Raw genomic sequence first — 16906 nt, forward strand, 5'->3', positions numbered from 1 at the left:
CCCCTTCAGTATCATCTAGCTGCTCACTGGATAAAGGACATGACGCTAGAGACGGGCTCAGTTCCTGTTTCCGAAGAGATGAGGTCTACTCTAACGTGGTGGAAGAACAGCATTCTTCTCAAGGAAGGTCTACCATTGGCTGTTCAGTCCTCCACCACCGTCTCTTCTCGGACGCATCGGTCACGGGCTGGGGTGCGACACTGGACGGACAGGAATGCTCGGGAACATGGAATCAGGAGCAAAGGACACTTCACATCTATTGCAAGGAGTTGTTGGCAGTTCATTTGGCCTTAATAAACTTCAAGTCCCTCCAGCTTAACAAGGTGGTGGAGGTGAACTCCGACTACACCACAGCCTTGGCTTACATCTCCAAGCAGGGAGGGACTCATTCAAGGAAGTTGTTCGAGATCGCAAGGGACCTCCTCATTTGGTCAAAAGATCGAAAGCTCACGCTGGTAACGAGGCTCATTCAGGGCGATATGAATGTCATGGCAGATCGCCTCAGCCGGAAGGGTCAGGTCTTCCCCACAGAGTGGACCCTTCACAAGAATGTTTGCAGCAGACTTTGGGCCCTGTGGGATCAGCCAACCATAGTTCTATTCGCTACCTCGATGACCAAGAGGCTCCTCTTGTATTGTTCTCCGATTCCAGACCCAGCAGCAGTTCGCGTGGATGCCTTTCTGCTGGATTGGTCCCATCTCAACCTGTATGCATTCCCGCCGTTCAAGATTGTCAACAGGGTACTTCAGAAGTTCGCCTCTCACAAAGGGACACGGCTGACGTTGGTTGCTCCCCTCTGGCCCGCGAGAGAATGTTTCACTGAGGTACTGCAATGGCTGGTCGACGTTCCCAGGACTCTTCCTCCTAGAGTGGACCTTCTGCGTCAACCTCACGTAAAGAAGGTACTCCCAACCTCCACGCTCTTCGTCTGACTGCCTTCAGACTATCGAAAGACTCTCAAGAGCTAGAGGCTTTTCGAAGGAGGCAGCCAGAGCGATTGCCAGAGCAAGGACGACATCCACTCTCAGAGTCTATCAGTCTTTATGGGAAGTCTTCCGAAGCTGGTGCAAGGCCAATGCAGTTTTCCTCAACCAGTACCAATGTAACCCAGATTGCTGACTTCCTGTTACATCTAAGGAACGTAAGCTCCCTATCAGCTCCTACGATCAAGGGTTACAGAAGTTTGTTGGCAGCGGTTTTCCGCCACAGAGGCTTGGATCTTTCCTCCAACAAAGATCTACAGGACCTCCTTAGGTCTTTTGAGACCTCAAAGGAACGTCGGTTGTCCACTCCAGGCTGGAATCTAGACGTGGTCCTAAGGTTCATAATGTCATCAGGATTTGAACCGCTCCAATCAGCCTCTTTTAAGGACCTCACATTAAAAAACTCTTTTCCTCGTGTGCTTAGCAACAGGTAAAAGAGTAAGTGAGATCCACGCCTTCAGCAGGAACATAGGTTTCACATCTGAAACGGCTACATGTTCCTTACAGCTCGGTTTTTTGGCTAAAAACGAGCTTCCTTCCCGTCCTTGGCCTAAGTCGTTCGAGATCCCAAGCCTGTCCAACATGGTGGGGAACGAACTGGAGAGAGTACTTTGCCCAGTTAGAGCTCTTAAGTACTATCTAAAGGTCAAAACCATTACGAGGACAATCAGAAGCCTTATGGTGTGCTATCAAGAAGCCTTCTCTACCAATGTCTAAGAACTCAGTTTCTTACTACATCAGGCTTCTGATTAGAGAAGCAAATTCTCATCTGAAGGAAGAAGACCTTGCTTTGCTGAAGGTAAGGACACATGAAGTGAGAGCTGTGGCTACTTCAGTGGCCTTCAAACAGAACCGTTCTCTGCAGAGTGTTATGGATGCAACCTATTGGAGAAACAAGTCAGTGTTCGCATCATTCTATCTCAAAGATGTCCAGTCTCTTTACGAGTACTGCTACACCCTGGGTCTATTCGTAGCAACGAATGCAGTAGTAGGCGAGGGCTCAGCCACTACATTCCCATAATCCCATAACTTTTTAACCTTTCTCTTGAATACTTTTTATGGGTTGTACGGTCGGCTAAGAAGCCTTCCACATCCTTGTTGATTTGGCGGGTGGTCAATTCTTTCTTGAGAAGCGCCAAGGTTAAAGGTTGTGATGAGGTCCTTTAGTATGGGTTGCAGCCCTGTATACTTTAGCACCTTTGAGTTGATTCAGCCTCCCAAGAGGAACGCTGCGCTCAGTAAGGAAGACGATCTTATTAAAGGCAGAGTAACGGTTCAAGTCGACTTCCTTACCAGGTACTTATTATTTCATTGTTATTGTGGATAACTGATTATATGAAATATGGGATACTTAGCTATCCTTTAATCTTGTACACTGGTTTTCACCCACCCCCCTGGGTGTGAATCAGCTACATGATTATCGGGTAAGTTTAATATTGAAAAATGTTATTTTTATTAATAAAATAAATTTTTGAATATACTTACCCGATAATCATGATTTAATCGACCCTCCCTTCCTCCCCATAGAGAACCAGTGGACCGAGGAATAATTGAGGAGGTGTCAACAAGAAGTACTTGAGTACCTGGCCACAGGTGGCGCTGGTAAATACACCCCCTTCTAGTATTGTGATAGCTGGCGTATCCCTCCATAGAATTCTGTCGGGCAACGGAGTTGACAGCTACATGATTATCGGGTAAGTATATTCAAAAATTTATTTTATTAATAAAAATAACATTTTAACAAACAAATCAAAGAGTTTTAAATGTTTTTTTGTCTTTACTGCCCTTTTATGATATTGTGCAGGTTTTTTTTCTGTCTCAGCAGAGAAATGCATGTAAAGTTATTCAGCGCTTCCTATCAGCAGTAGTTTTCTTTTATTACAGAGAAATAATAAGGCAGAAAAATATTATAGCTCGACAGGAAAACGACATACTGCAACTCAGGACTTTGAGCACACGTCTTATAGCTATGCAGGAGAAGGTGAGTTTCTTTTCTATCAAGGATATTTGTGATAAATGGGTTTGCATCAGTATTTTAATTACCGGTATGTAGGAATTAATTCAGCATTAAAAGAACCCTATTTTACTGGTCAAGATCACAGGAATCTAATTTCTGTATTAGTGTTTAACCTTCAGCAGTAATTGGTATTAAGTGAAATCTAACAAGCAAAATTTAGTCTGCCTTTACTTTTATTTATTATCAATGTAATTTTGTCATCTTTTTTCCTGTCCATGTCTGGAAGAAATGCACAAGACTGCTGGAATGTTGTGTTCTTTGGTGATTTTAATAACAATAAAAATTTATATACTTTATTTATTGTATTCATGGTACTACAGCACAGTATCAGGATTCTCCATTAGGTAGGATAATTGCTATAAAATCTTGTTTTTCTCCTGTAGTTAACATCTCAGAATCAAGAAGTGGATGCAAATAGAAACACTGGTATCAATAGTGGACAGGTCACCCAAACAGTTCGACAAACTCGGAGTCAGGAATGTCAAACAGAAGGCAATCATGTCGAAAGACCAACCCGAGACTGGGAGTCCAATACTCCATCCAGTGATAGAGATTATCAGTCAGCCATTTTGCTTTTGCAAATGGAAAATGACTGTCTGAAAAAAGAAGTTAGACGTCTCCGTGAAATTACTATGTGAGTGCCTTGTTAAGCTTAATTATATATTTTTATTTCAGTTTTATTTAAAGCCTTTTTATTTGAGATAAACAAACTTTCAGGGTATATCAGTACGGTAACTGTGATATGCTGAAAGGAAATGACAAACCTAACTCTTACTGAGGCATTGTACTCGGTACTTTGAATGGTGGACAATTCAATTGAAGTAGAAGGAAGTATTTTGAGATTTCTATTGATGAGAATTAACCTCCTAAATTAGACTATGACCAAAACTTTCCCTATCTTATTCTTTATTCCAAGGTGTAAAGCAGTTCATGTCAGGCTGTCACTTATTCATTATTCCCTTGTTATTCTTCTTGTACTCTTTCCTTTTATTTGTTATTAATAGATTTTTACGTTCTTCAACTGATGCTGTATACCTTTTTGCAATTCCTCCCCATTTCTAGAACCTTTATTATTTAAGTGTTTTTTTTTGAGTGATTTCTATCTTTCTGTTTTTCATCACTTTTAACTCCATGTAAGCATTATTTTACTTGGATGAACATACCTTTAACCAAGCGCCTATTATCATGGGGTCTCAATGCCTGAGCTTTGGCCTTAAATACCGCTTGTCAACTGTTGATATTGTATTAGGTAATATTGTGTGTATACTTGTATCACTAAATGATCTCAGTGGGCTGATTTGCTGTGTGTCTAAGGGACGAGGTCGCTTCTGCTCCCTGTCTCTTCCTTTTGGTACATGGTTACCTTTCAAGTCGATTTTCTTGTCAAACTTTAGATTTTTCTATGCTGCATTTGATAAAAGGAATTTTTAAATATTTAACTTAGCCGGTGAATATATAATAGCTGAGCCTCCGGCGGCTCGACAGAAAAACACACAAAAACTCGCGAGCGATCGCTATGAAGGTTGCGGGTGTGCCCACTAGCGCCAACTATCGGCCAGATACCGCATATACATGTAAACAGACCCAATTTTTTCTCTGTCGGTCTGATCGACAAGACGTACCATTACTCGCTGTTAACCTGGAGTTTTTCAACAGTCTTGGTGAAGTACTTCCTTTTGGTTTGAGCTTTCGCAGTGCAGGTGTTTTATCTTCAACTTAAATCTTGAACTCGTTTTTGGATAGATTTAATTATTGATGACTTTGGATTGTTTTTTGGACTTTCTTTGACTTTTAAATGGCCGACCCTTCCCTTAGTACGGAAGTGTGTTTTAGGCTTTTAGCAATTATCTTATCACGTTATAAATTGTTGTTGTTAATTATAGATTTTCCTCTATATATTTTATATCTCAACCGCCTTTATTAGGCCTCTTCGATTAGCTTTCCATTTATAATAAACATCAAGATAAATTTTAATGATTTGTTTATATGCGACCTTACCTATTCCTCCCCTAATCCGAGAGTAGGCGGTCCTAACTTGGAAACCGAAGTTAAACAACGTTGAGCCCTTTCAATCGTAAATAACTTTTACAGAGCTAATGATTTAAAACTTATTAAATGAATATTTTTTAGTAGATATTTTATGAAAGATTTTCTTTGAATAGTCTTCGTACTGTTTCAAAGATGAACTAACGTTTAGTTTATTTATGCTACGCAGTTTGCGCTCCATCGTTACGATAGAGAGAGAGAGAATCACGGTTTCACTTTGCAGAAAGAGTAAATCGATTCTGACGTTTTGTTCATTCTTCTTTCAAACTTAAATGTTTTAAATACTATTTTAAAGGAACTTGTTAATTGAAAAACCTTTCAGTTTTTTCCTTTGGTCAAATAACCTGTTTATTGACGAAAGGTAAGTGGGCTTTTCTCTTCGGTGCGAAATCAAGAGAGAGAGAGAGAGAGAGAGAGAGAGAGAGAGAGAGAGAGAGAGAGAGAGACGGAGAGAGAGAGAGGAAGAGAGAACGTTCCGATCTTTATTCTCGTCCCAAGCGAGTAACGTTGTTCTCGAGTCAGTTTTTTACTCTCGTCCCTAGTCTCTGTACGGGGAGAAAGGATAAAACGTTTTTAGTTTTTATTCTCGTCCCAAGGCACTGTACGGTGAGAGATTGAAAACGTAGTTTTGAATGAACTAGTGTTTAATCTCCTTCCCAGCCACTGATCTTTTTATCTTAATATGTTTACTGTTTTTTTGCTTGTATTAATGTGCTTACATTATACGACTTATTTCGCAATTATAACCTTTTGATGAGGGTAGAATTGCGTGCTTCAGGTAGAAATCAGTTTTATTCATGCCTAATGTGAATTGTTGAAAAATTCGATTTCAGTGAAATAAGTGCAAAACAGAAAATCGTAGTGATAAAGTGATAATTGCGCAAAGTGTTATCAGTGTTGCGACCGAGGGTTCGTCTGTTCGTGCCTGTCGTTCGCCTAGTCCGAGACCTCTTGCAAGCTCCCAAGCCCAGGGGAGAAGTAATGTCGTACGACTTATGGGTTCGAGAGGCCTTGATCAGCGAACAGACGTTCCCTCTATGGTTTCAGGCGTGTCTCACCAAGACCGCCCCTACCATAAGACGAGCGAGACGATTTTCTCCTCGTCATCTGAAGGCTTTTCGCGTAAGAAACCGTGGAGCAAGGTTTCGAAGCCCTTTAAGCGAAAGTCAGTCCTTTCAGGACAGGTCCAGCGTCCTGGTTGTAGCCATTGGGACAGCTCTGACCCTATGCAGTCTTCGGAAGACTGCTCGCCGCCTTAACAAAAGCATAACACAGGCTCCGAGAGTCTTATTGTAGGCAAGGTTTTGCAGTCACAGACGTTACCCTCGTCTCTTACCGCAACCATTCCCGTTGATCCTAAATGGGTTGTACGGCAAGACATGCAGAATAAGCTTGCCTCTCCTATGGAGGACTATTCTGTTGAGCAGGTTCACGATGATCCTCGCCGCTTAGCTGATCGAGATCCTGGCCGTCAGCCTCCCAAACGAGCCTTTGCTCGTCCTGTTGACATTGACGTTACAAAGTCACGTCAATCGTGTTTTGTAGAGCCTCACTCGATGCAGTCCCGTGTTGACTCTCAGCCGCTTGTGGACGTTCAGCCGCTGCCGCTTGCTCTTGTTGACGTTCAGGACGTTCACCAACCAGCATAGTTGACTTGTTTTGACGTTGAGCGTCAAGCACCGCAGTCAAGAGTTGTTTTGACTGCTCAGTCTAAGCAGTCAAGGCAGTCTCGAGTTGACGTCGAGCGTCCTCCCGCACCTGTTGTTGTTGCTGGTCAGTCCTTTAAGCAGTTACATGACATAGCGTCCTTGACTGCTACTGTTGCTCCTTTGCGTGTGGACTCTGCTTGTCAAGCATTGCCACCACGGCAGGTCTCTCCCTTGCTTGAGACTCGGCAATTGTCGGACAAGGTTCCTTCAGATGAGGAAGTTGCTGATCCCCCTCCTACTGATATTCCCTTGAGGACTCTGTCAGACGGAGAGGAGCCTAAAGCTGCTCAGCCCTCTATGGACTTTAAATAAATCATGCTGATTTTTAAGGATCTTTGTCCGGATCTTTTTGTAACTGCTGCTCCTCGTTCGCCTAAACGTCAGAGTTTACACTAGGCCTAGCTACTTCGAAGCCGTTGTTTTCTAAGCTAGTGCTCTCTCGCTCTTCTAAGAGAGCTTTACGTTTGCTAGGCGACTGGTTAATCACCAGGAGGAGTTTGGGGGAGACAGCCTTTGCTTTCCCTACTTTTAAGCTGGCTTATAGAGCGAGAGTCTGATATGACACGGGAGAAGTTCTCGGCTTGGGAGTTCCTGCCTCTGCCCAGATAGACTTCTCAAACCTCATAGACTCTCCCTGGCGCCTGGCCATGAGACGCTCCAAGATTTTATGGTCGACTTCAGAGCTAGACCATCTCCTGTTAGGAGTTTTTTCGAGCGTTTGAAGTTTTGCTCTACAATTATGTCATGCATAAACAAGGCTATCAGGGATGGCTCCAATAATTTGACAGCCACGTTCTCTGCAGGAACAAGTCCCTCTGGGATGGCTCCAATGATCTGGCAGCCATGTTCACTGCAGGAGTACGTAAGAGGTAAGTGCGCTCAATGTGTTCATTGTCAAGACAAACTTCACGATGAAGTCTACCAGGCTGTCTTGACAGCATTAATGGAAGGCGACTGGATGGTCTCTCTCGTCCTTCAGGAGGCATACTTCCACATTCCTATACACCCGGATTCCCAACCGTTTCTGAGGTTTGTTTACAGGAATGTGGGGTACCAGTTTCGAGCCCTGTGCTTTGGCCTCAGTCCTGCTCCTCTCGTGTTTACGAGGCTCATGAGGAATGTGGCAAAATCCCTCCATCTATCGGGAATCCGAGCCTCCCTGTACTTGGACGACTGGCTTCTCAGAGCATCGTCCAGTCTTCGCTGTCTGCAGGATCTACATTGGACGTTGAGTCTGGCCAGGGAGTTGGGACTTTTGGTCAACCTAAAAGTCCCAACTGATCCCATCCCAGATTATTCTATATTTGGGGATGGAGATTCGCAGTCCAGTTTTTTCGGGCTTTTCCGTCTGCCACCCGAATAGAACAAGCCCTGCTCGAAGTCCAACTAATGCTGAAAAGAGAACGTTTGTTCAGTCAGGAGTTGGAACAGTCTCGTAGGGACTCTCATCCCTGGAGCAGTTTGTCTCGCAAGGGAGACTACACCTTCTGCCTCTCCAGTTCCATCTAGCCTCTCACTGGAACTAGGACAAGACGTTAGAGACGGTATCATTCCCAGTCTCCGAACCAGTAAAGGCATGCCTGAAATGGTGGGACAGCAATATCAGTCTGAGAGAGGGACTATCCCTAGCAGTCAAGAACCCAAACCACGTGTTGTTCTCAGACGCATCGGATTTGGGTTGGGGTGCGACCCTGGACGGTCGGGAATGCTCGGGTCTGTGGACCTCAAGTCAGAAGAGCATGCACATCAACGGCAAGGAGCTATTAGCAGTCCACTTGGCCTTGATGAAATTCGAAAGCTTCTTCGAAACTAAGTGGTAGAGGTCAACTCAGACAACACCACAGCTTTGGCGTACATCTCCAAGCAAGGAGGCACACACTCCTTCACGCTGCTCGAGATCGCAAGGGACCTTCTCATATGGTCAAGAAATCGAGGCATCTCCCTGTTGACGAGATTCATCCAGGGGGACTTGAACGTCTTGGCAGACGGTCTCAGTCGGAGGGGTCAGGTGATACCCACGGAATGGACCCTCCACAAGGACGTGGGCAAGAGTCTTTGGGCTACTTGGGGTCAACCCACCATAGACCTCTTTGCCTCCTCGTTGACCAAAAGGTTACCAATCTATTGCTCTCCAGTCCTAGATACAGAAGCAATCCACATAGATGCGTTTCTACTGGATTGGTCTCATCTGGACTTATATGCATTCCCACCATTCAAGATAGTCAACAAGGTACTGCAGAAGTTCGCCTCTCACGAAGGGACAGGGTTGACGTTGGTTGCTACCCTCTGGCCCGCGAGAGAGTGGTTCATCGAGGTACTTCAATGGCTGGTAGACATTCCAAGAAGTCTTCCTCTAAGGGTAGATCTCTTACGTCAGCCCCACGTAAAGAATGTTCATCAAAGCCTCCCCGCGCTTCGTCTGACTGCCTTCAGACTATCGAGAGACTTTCAAGAGCTCGAGGCTTTTCGAAGGAGGCAGCCAGTGCGATTGCGAGAGCTAGGAGAGCTTCTACCTTCAGAGTATACCAGTCGAAGTGGGAAGTCTTTCAAGATTGCTGCAAGCCAGCATCTATGTCCTCTTCCAGTACCTCTGTAGCCCAATCGGAGATTTTCTTTTACATCTGAGAAATGTTCGCTCCCTCTCAGCTCCCACGATTTAGGGCTACAGGAGAAATGTTGGCTTCGGTCTTTCGTCATAGAGGCTTAGATCTTTCCAACAATTAAGATCTCCAAGATCTCCTTAAGTCTTTCGAGACCTCTAAGGAACGTCGTTTGGCAACTCCTGGATGGAACTTAGACGTGGTCCTAAGGTTCCTCATGTCAGACAGGTTTGAGCCATTACATTCAGCCTCCCTGAAGGATCTCACCCTCAAGACGCTTTTCCTAGTGTGCTTGGCTTCGGCTAAAAGGGTCAGTGAAATTCATGCCTTCAGTAAGAACATCGGCTTTTCTACAGAAAAAGCCACATGTTCACTTCAACTTGGTTTCCTGGCCAAAAATGAACTGCCTTCTCGTCCTTGGCCTAAGTCTTTTGATATACCTTGCCTGTCAGAGATCGTAAGCAACGAACTTGAAAGAGTGCTGTGTCCAGTTAGAACTCTTAAGTTCTACTTAGCTCGTACTAAGTCCTTACGAGGTGGATCTGAGGCATTATGGTGCTCAGTTAAGAAACCATCATTGCCTATGTCAAAGAATGCTTTGTCATATTTTATCAGACTTTTAATAAGAGAGGCTCATTCTCACTTGAATGAAAAAGACCGATGCTTGCTTAAGGTTAAGACGCACGAAATAAGAGCTATAGCAACTTCCGTGGCCTTTAAGCAAAATAAATCTCTGCAAAGTATTATGGACGCGACCGTTTGGAGAAGCAAATCGGTATTCGCGTCATTTTACTTAAAAGATGTCCAGAATCTTTACCAGGACTGCTACACACTGGGTCCATTCGTTACAGCGAATGCAGTAGTGGGTAAGGGTTCTACCACTACATTCCCTTAATTCCAATATCCTTTTAATCTGCTCTTGAAATGTTTTTTTTTTTAAATTGGGTTGTACGGAAGGCTAAGAAGCCTTTCGCAGCCTTTTTTTATTTGGCGGGTGGTCAAATGTAATTTCTTGAGAGCGCCCAGATTAGGGGTTTGATGAGGTCCTGTTGTATGGGTTGCAGCCCTTAATACTTCAGCTCCTGGGAGTCTTTCAGCATCCTAAGAGGATCGCTGGGCTTCGTGAGGAAGACAGACTAATAAGGCAGAGTAATCGTCTAAGTCAACTTCCTTACCAGGTACCTTTATATATTTGGGTTTTGTTATGATATAACTGTCAAAAACTCTAAGCATATACGCTGTAAACTTAATTAACTCTGGTCTCTACCCACCACCATGGGTGTGAATCAGCTATTATATATTCACTGGCTAAGTTAAATATTTAAAAATGATATTTTAATTATAAAATAAATTTTTGAATATACTTACCCGGTGAATATATAAATTAAAGGCCCCCCCTTCCTCCCCGATAGAGACCCAGCGGGATGAGAAAAATTGGGTCTGTTTACATGTATATGCGGTATCTGGCCGATAGTTGGCGCTAGTGGGCACACCCGCAACCTTCATAGCGATTCCTCGCGAGTTTTTGTGTGTTTTTCTGTCGAGCCGCCGGAGGCTCAGCTATTATATATTCACCGTGTAAGTATATTCAAAAATTTATTTTATAATTAAAATATCATTTTTAAGCCAAGGAAAGTAGAATATTCTTAGGGAGGAATTTAGAATTCATGTTAATTTCAATCATGTTTTTTTAGTGAAATTCTAATTTGTTATTTTGGGCAAATATTGGAAAAACTCTCTTAGTGTCCTGGCAGGAAATGTAATGCAGGTGAAGTACAGTATTGCATTCCTAAAAAAACTGTCACTTACATTATCATATTTTTTTTACAAATTTATGAATTCTTAATTCAGTGTGTGAAGATTTTGCATATTATTTACAGTGGTTATTTTATTTTCAGGGATTTGCAAATTCAATTAACAAAAGCTTATGGAGACCTGGACAGTGAACGTCGTTCACGTTCACGTCTATCAGGTTTGTCGTCCTCTAAGCTCTCAGGGTCTGCACCAAATCTGGATTTGGTTGAGCGTCAACTAAGAGGGACCATCCCAGAAAAATTGATCCCTGAAAAGTCATCATCCAACCAAGGAGAAAGTGAAGTTGATTCTGCCTATGAAGAGAAAACTAGTTCTCGTGTAACATCCAAGGTGGGTTCCCCTCACTTGGACAGACAGGAATCAAGGTGTGAGAGAGGCATTCCTGACCTGTCATCAAATGCAAAACCCTCTTCCAGCCTACAGCAGAACCAAAAGAATTATGGTGGGTTTCGTAACTCAAACCAACATGTGCTAGAAGCTAATGGGCAGAGTCAAGAAACTACAGTGCCAAGCATAACTAGAAATATGTCAGTGTCATCGGAACAAATACCCGTGTATCAGTCTGCTTTTCCGTCAGTAGAGTTATTGAACAGCAACTCCAATTCTAGCCCTCTGAAATATGATGTTTCAAAGCAGAATTACAACTTTAATGGAAATCAGAAAGGGCCTGGTTCTTCCGGTCATAATTCTGTCAAAGATAGACCTAATTTCCCTTCTAAAAGATCAAATCATGAAAATGAAAGTGTAAGACATAGTGTGACCCCCTGTTCTGCAGTTGAACTGAATCTAGTTGATGATGATTTAGCTGTTCTCATTAGTGATAAGGCACATAGGGAGGGCCAAGTTATGGATGATCCTGTCTATCCTTCATTCAGCACTGTCAGCGAAGATAGCCAGAATGAGATGACTTCACGTGAAGACAGCGAATTTCTTCAAGGAATCTCGTTACCAAGATTTGCAAGAGAACGTGACACTTTGGATGGAAAAGAGAATTCGCAAAGGGAGATGATTCATTCTGTTAACGAGCTACAGAACCCAACGATGGAGTCAACAAGAGTCCAAGAAGTGTCTCCACCTGTCTATACAAGAAGCAGTGGTGATTATTCATCAGTTATCCTGAAGGGAACTAGTACGTTAAAATCAGTGATGTCAGTGAATGTTGAAGAGCTTCACTAGGTCAATGTGAATGGTGAATTTTTGGCTGGTTGATAAAAGCTTGTTCTGTTACAGTAATTGTATTCTTGTGATATGAGGTGTATAAGACCACTTAAATTGATTGTTGCATCATCAACAGTTAATTCACGGGTTGCATTTACTGTTCTTTTGTTACTGTAATAGATATATGTAGAGCTTAAATTACTTTTGTACTTTGCTATATATACTGTATTTACTTTTTCTTGATTTTATTTTGGTACTTAGAGTGTATTGTAAAAAGAAATAACCTGAATATTTAAAGCAAATATTTTTGTATAGTCTGTGATTGCATCTTTTTGATTTGACTCCACTTAGGAGCATTAGATAAGATACAATGTCCAAACTTAATATATGCAAATTTATTGGATAATCCATATTTCTATGTCCACAATCTTCCGGTGACACATTCATTAATCTTCAGCTCTAGACTATATTTTTTTAGAAATGTTTTATATAGATGTGAAATATAATGTCTTTTTATTGTGTAAAACTGTAGATAAGTTTTTTTTAATATATGTTAACCATTAGAGAATGAAATACATTATAATTATTTTTGGACTAATATATAAAATCTGAAAGTATTGCCCTGAAACTGTCACAAATCGGTTCTCCTTTAATAAAAAGTATCTGAAGGTTACTCTTGCCTTTAATCCATTTATATCATTCTTGGTTATTATTATTATTATTATTATAATTATTATTATTATTATTATTATTATTAGCAGCAGTAGGGGATTCAGCGTTATGAAGCTTCATCTGTGGTGGATAACGGGGGAGGGTGGGCTGTGGCACCCTAGCAGTACCAGCCAAACTCGGTTGAGTCCCTTGTCAGGGTGGGAGGAACGTAGAGAGGAGAGGTCCCCTTTTTTTTTTTCATTTGTTTGATGTCAGCTACCCCCCAAAATTGGGGCAAGTGCCTTGGTATATGTATGTATTATTTTTGTTATTATTATTATTATTATTATTATTATTATTATTATTATTACTTGCTAATCTACAACCCTAGTTGGAAAAGGAGGATTCCATAAGCCCAGGGCTTCCAACAGTGAGGAAAGGAAACAAGGAAAAATAGAATATTTAAAGAACAGTAACAACATTAAAATAAATATTTCCTATGTAAACTATAAAAACTTGAACAAAACAAGAGGAAGAGAAATAAGATAGAATAGTGTGCTCGAGTGTACCCTCAAGCAAGAGAACTCTAATCCAAGATCGTGGAAGACCATGGTACAGAGGCTATGGCAATACCCAAGACAAGAGAACAATGGTTTGATTTTGGAGTGTCCTCCTAGAAGAGAAGGATAAAACCTGAATTGAGACTATATTCCTTTTTTTTTTTTTAAACTACTGTATGAATGCCTTAGCAAAATCTCTATTTTATTTTATAAAGATAGAAAAGATATGAGGAATGTTATCTCTTGTTAGTTTGTTGGTTCACATACAACCTTTTGGGTGGAAAGTTGCATAAATTTCTACACGGATCTGTGGGAGTTTCAAAGAACTCTGAAGTAGATTTCTTTGATGGCTGCTGTACGAGGTGTTTCAACAAGCTTAGTTTAGTAATTAGGTGTTAAAAGAAGTGTCAAATGAGTTTGTTTTGAACATCCATCCTGTAGGGCATATGCCTGATACCATTAACACCACTGTTTTTAATTCTCTTGAAACCGAAGTACAGATTTCTTTGATGTTGAAATGTAGGTTTTAAATATTTAACTTAGCCAGTGAATATATAATAGCTGCAACTCTGCGGCTCGACAGAAAACACACTCAAAAAACTCGCGAGCGATCGCTATGAAGGTTGCGGGTGTGCCCACCAGCGCCAACTGTCGGCCAGATACCACTCTTGTATGTAAACAAAACCTTCAATTCTTCTCTGTCGACGTTGACGACAAGACGTATTCATACTCGCTGTAGAACCTGGAGTTTTCTCATCATATTTGGTGAAGTACTTTATTTTGGTTTGAGCTTTCGCAGTGCAGGTGTTTTTCCTCAACATAAACTCTTGAACTCTTTATTGAATCGGATTATTTGTTGATGACTTGGATTGTTTTTGGAATTTTCTTTGACTAATTCAAAATGGCTGACCTTTCTCAAGTACCTAGATTTCGAAAGTGTAATGCTAGGGACTGTAATAGGAGTCTTCCAAAGGCTTCTCTCGACCCACATACTGTTTGTTCCAATTGTCGGGGTAAAACCTGTCAATTGGAAGATCGGTGTGAGGAATGCGTGGGCCTTTCGGAATTCGATTGGCTCGAATACGATAAATATGCACGTAGACTAGAGAGAGATAGGTTAAGGAGAAGTTCATCTAGGTCCGTAGATTTTTCCTCTCCACATGCCCCTGAACCTAATCCTTCCCCTGTAGTGGTTGTTCCTAACCCCCCTTCTAGCACTCAGGAACCGTCTATGCAAGACATGTTACGTGCTATTCATGCCTTGGGGGAGAGAGTTGAAGCGTTAGCAAGTGACCGTAATCAACTCATGGCTGACGTGAAGGAACTTAAGTGTCATAGTGCCACGGCGGAAAGTGGGAAAGTGATTAGTGCGCAAAGTGTTGTGAACAGTGTTGCGACCGAGGGTTCGTCTGTTCGTGCCTGTCGTTCACCTAGTCCGGGACCTCTTGCAAGCTCCCAAGCCCAGGGGAGAAGTAATGTCGTACGACTTATGGGTTCGAGAGGCCTTGATCAGCGAACAGACGTTCCCTCTATGGTATCAGGCGTATCTCAGCAAGATCGCCCCTACCATAAGACGAGAGAGCCCATTTTTACCTCGTCTTCCGAAGGCTTTTCACGCAAGAAACCGTGGAGCAAGGTTTCTAGGCCTCTTAAACGGAAGTCGGTCCCTTCAGGACAGGTCCAACGTCCTGGATGTAGTCATTGGGACAGTTCGGACCCGTTGCAGTCATCGGATGACTGCTCGCCGCCTAAGAAAGGCAAAGTTGTGCCGTCTCAGACGCTAACCCCGTCTGTTACCGCACCCATTCCCGTGGACCCTAAATGGGTTATACTGCAGGACATGCAGTCTAAGCTTGCGTCCCTTATGGAAGACTACAATGCTGATAAGGTTTCCGTTGAGCCTAGCCGTTTATCTCATCGAGATCCTGGCCTTCAGCCACCCAAGCGTTCTGTTGTGCGTCCTGTTGACGTTGGTTTAGCCATCTCACGTCAAGCGGTGGGGGTAGTACCACACTCGATGCGGTCTCGTGTGGATTGTCAGCCGCATGTGGACATTAGGCAACTCGCTGATGCGCCTGGTGACGTTCAGGACGTTCGCCAACCATCGGAGTTGACTTGTTTTGACGCTGTGCGTCAACCTCCGCAACCTAGAGTTGTTTTGGCTGCGCAGCCTAGACGGTCTAAGCAGTCTCGGGTGGACGCTGTGCGTCCTCACGCACCTGTTGTTGTTGACAGTTCTCAGACTGTCAAGCAGTTTCAGGACGCTGCGTCCTGGTCCGCCACTTATGCACCAGTGCGGGTGGACGCTGCGTGTCAAGCATTGCCAACCCCTTTGCTTGTTTCTCATCAGTTGTCAGATGAGGAACTTTCGGATGAGGACGTTGCTGACCCTCAGCCTGAGGATCATCCTTCAGATATTGATGAACCTAGAGCAGTTCCGCCATCTATGGACTTTAAAAAAGTCATGCTCATTTTTAAAGAGTTGTTTCCTGAACACTTTGTCTCTGTGGCTCCTCGTTCGCCGCCGTCGGAGTTTGTTTTAGGCGTTCCTGCTGACATGCCAGCCTTTACAAAACTCGTTCTCTCTCTCTCATCCAAGAGAGCTTTACGGCTGTTAGGCGATTGGTTGGAAACCAAGAGGAGTTTAGGGAAGACGGCCTTTGCCTTCCCCCCATCTAAACTCTCGTCTAGATCGAGCGTCTGGTATGCCACGGGAGAAGTTCTCGGCTTGGGAGTTCCTGCCTCTGCCCAGGGCAACTTCTCAAGTCTTGTAGACTCTCCCCGCCGCCTAGCCATGAGACGCTCGAAGATTAGTTGGTCATCCTCAGACCTTGACCATTTACTTAAAGGCATTTTTAGAGCGTTTGAAGTTTTCAACTTCCTTGACTGGTGTTTGGGAGCCTTGAGTAGGAAAATCTCATCGGCCGATAGAGATGTCTCCTTACTCATTATGTCCTGCATGGATAAGGCCATCCGCGATGGATCCAATGAGCTCTCCTCCTCGTTTACTTCAGGAGTCCTAAAGAAGCGAGAGTCTCTGTGCTCTTTTCTGTCAGCAGGAGTGACGCCCTGTCAACGATCTGAGCTACTCTTTGCCCCTTTATCTAAGTTTTTGTTTCCTGAACTTTTGGTTAAGGACATAGCGTTGTCCCTAGTGCAGAAGGACACCCATGACTTGGTAGCGTCCTCGGCTCGCAAAGAAACTCCTTCGACTGCCTTTTCTGCTAGACCTAGGATAGACACTCCAGCGTCCAGGTTTATTCCGCCCTTTCGTGGCAGAGCCCCAAGCAGGGGAAGTACTCGTGCCGAAGGAAAGAGAGGAAAGAGGAAAGGAGCCAAGTCCTCGCGCGGCAGAGTCTGACTGCCC

The 16906-nt window shown here is 43.2% G+C and overlaps 1 protein-coding gene across 1 annotated transcript in view; it reads left to right on the forward strand.

Annotated features, from left to right (window-relative positions):
• Positions 1 to 13001, forward strand: part of LOC137621631 (putative uncharacterized protein DDB_G0271606) — a 36369-nt gene extending 23368 nt beyond the window's left edge. Inside the window, exons 5-7 of the mRNA XM_068352094.1 lie at positions 2868 to 2964; positions 3384 to 3634; positions 11254 to 13001. Of these exons, the coding sequence (XP_068208195.1) occupies positions 2868 to 2964; positions 3384 to 3634; positions 11254 to 12346 (1441 nt within the window). The 3' untranslated portion in view covers positions 12347 to 13001. The remainder of the gene's footprint in view (positions 1 to 2867; positions 2965 to 3383; positions 3635 to 11253) is intronic.
• Positions 13002 to 16906: the final 3905 nt, after the last annotated feature.

The sequence above is a fragment of the Palaemon carinicauda genome, chromosome 28 (assembly GCF_036898095.1).
Source record: "Palaemon carinicauda isolate YSFRI2023 chromosome 28, ASM3689809v2, whole genome shotgun sequence".
Taxonomy (NCBI): Eukaryota; Metazoa; Arthropoda; class Malacostraca; order Decapoda; family Palaemonidae; genus Palaemon; species Palaemon carinicauda.